Below are 2,348 nucleotides of genomic sequence, written 5' to 3'. Positions count from 1 at the left end.
TGTATATTTTCATCACAATAAAACTACCAAAAAGAACCAGACATTACATAACAAAATAATCAACAAATTACCTTGAAAGTGTCATCATTTTGAGTTTTGTTATAGTAAATCCAGCTTTGTTTATTAATTCAATTATTTCTCCAGCCTTTGACACTGCATCTGGTTTAATCAGGGCTAATGTTCTGTAAAGAAACAAAGAAGAATTTAAAAATAAAGTAGTTCATCAGTTTTTATTTGTAATTCTCAGGCACAAGTAGTTTTCCTATCATCTACTCCAGATCATCAAACATCAAAATTAATTATACAGAGAAGCATATTAAAGATATCTCTTAAAAAATTATTTAAGGTAAGTGTACTCTGTTTTTCAATAAGCTAAAATTAGGTACCCAATTGAAAAATAAATAAACAATAAAAAATAAGGGAAACATTAATATTTACTTATATCAAAACTAGAAAACACAGGCTCAAATTTCTGAATATTTCTTAGAATACATTTTATACAGAAGGCTAATATCTAAAAAGTTACATTGAATTTATCATGAGCTTGATTTTTGGTCTCTTAGATTTTAACACATGTATATTATGCAGTAAGTTCAACATTGACTTGGAAATAATTATAAATTCTTGTACTGATGATTCACTAGCATGGGTCATGCACAAAGAATCAAAATTTGTCTCAACCAATAAGGTGTATGAATAGGGAACATCATGCTCACTTTTAAATTCATGCACTCTATCCCTATGAAGTCAAACAACTAATAGACTTTTGGAGATGGAGATCATTTGACTCAGTGCCCTCTTTTTACTAATAAGGACATTCAAGTGAGGAAGGTAACTTTCCAAAGGTCAGACCCTGGGTCAGTGGCATCATCAGGAAAAAACATAGCTTCCAAAACTCCACGTCTGTACTCCTTTTATACCATGTATTGCAAATGTTAATATTATTAAAAGAAGGTATAATCATCTAGTCTTCCAGAATAATATTTGCAGATGCATTATAAAAACCAGATTTGTAGTAATTCAGTTTATATAAAATACAAAATTTGATAAAGAATTGCTGCCTCTTTCTTTGCTTTATTTTCTATTGTTATGACAGTATTGGCATTAATTCAGTGATTCCACAAAAGGAGAATAATTGGTCTTTTTATGGTTGTTTTTGTTATACCTAGGAGACAAATGCAGCTGAGACTATAGCAATTCAAGCATTCCTACTAACAAGTGGATATAACTTACAGCTGGACTTTAAAACATGTAAACAAAAAAAGAAATCGTTTCTCTTAGCCTAGTACAAGCTGTACCAGAATTTTTTTTTTTCTTTTTTTGAAGCAGATGAGTCATTTGCATTATTTTCTATTATTTGGTTTCACGAAAGATACAGTTAAATTTTTCATTTTAAAGTTTACATTATTTAAATGTTATAAGTCAAAGTAACCAATAAATTGTTTGAATAAATGAATAAACATGTTACCTTATAAGTCAAACTAAACAAATAAATTCTTTATCCTAAACTTTGAAAGATTTTCAGGAACAACAACTCCTAAATGAAAATATAAAACATCTAAGCAGTCATCACTTTTTGTAAACATAAAACAATGTGAAAAGCCTAAAATGCAACTTCATTTGCTTTTAAAATGTCTCAAGGAAACAATGGATTGATTAATATGATTAATTATTCTAAATAAATTATTTTGTGATGTCTTCACTCCTAAATTTAACACAATTAATCATTTCTATATAAATTCCTCTATGATATCTCGGAAACCCAAGGAGGGGTCGCTGTGAGTCGGGGCTGACTCAACAGCACATAACAACAACATGATATCTTTACTACTTAATTGTTCAGCAGGAAATAATTAAAATGTAATTTCAAGGGGAAAAAGACAGGCATCAGGAATCATATATTATTTAAAAATGAAGATAACACATTAAGAAACAAAAAGGCCACAAAAATGTAATAATGTGTCTACCATCTGTTGCCACATAACAAACCACCCTAAAGCATAGGGGCTTAACACAAGAAACAATTAACTTCTGAAGATTATGAGGGTTGGGTGGGTGGTGGTTTCTCCTGGGCTCATTCATATGGCTGCATCTGGCTGGTGAGCCAGTTTGGCTCAGCTGGGTTGGTTAAGCCTCTCTTTCTTGTGGTTTTCCACCCTTAAAGGGGCTAGACCAGACTTTCCATAAAGTCACATAGCATCTAACGCATACGTATTTATCCAGTATTCCCCTGAGATACATTTGCTGATGTCTGTTTGGCCAATGCAAGTCACACGGTCATAGAGTCTGGAAATTAATAAACATACTTCTAAATAACCAATGCATCAAGGAAGATACCATATGGAAAT

General features: G+C 31.3%; 1 protein-coding gene across 1 annotated transcript in view; it reads right to left on the bottom strand.

Moving 5' to 3' along the window:
* NME7 (NME/NM23 family member 7) overlaps positions 1-2,348 on the bottom strand; it is a 329,140-nt gene that overhangs the window by 290,964 nt on the left and 35,828 nt on the right. The window contains exon 3 of the mRNA XM_042780527.1: positions 72-182. Within this exon, the coding sequence (XP_042636461.1) occupies positions 72-182 (111 nt within the window). The remainder of the gene's footprint in view (positions 1-71; positions 183-2,348) is intronic.

The sequence above is a fragment of the Orycteropus afer genome, unplaced genomic scaffold, assembly GCF_000298275.1.
Source record: "Orycteropus afer afer isolate SDZICR_OR568_19922 unplaced genomic scaffold, OryAfe1.0 scaffold00044, whole genome shotgun sequence".
NCBI lineage: Eukaryota > Metazoa > Chordata > Mammalia > Tubulidentata > Orycteropodidae > Orycteropus > Orycteropus afer.
The sequence above is the reverse complement of the archived record's forward strand: the minus strand, read 5'-3'. Positions and strand labels throughout refer to the sequence as shown.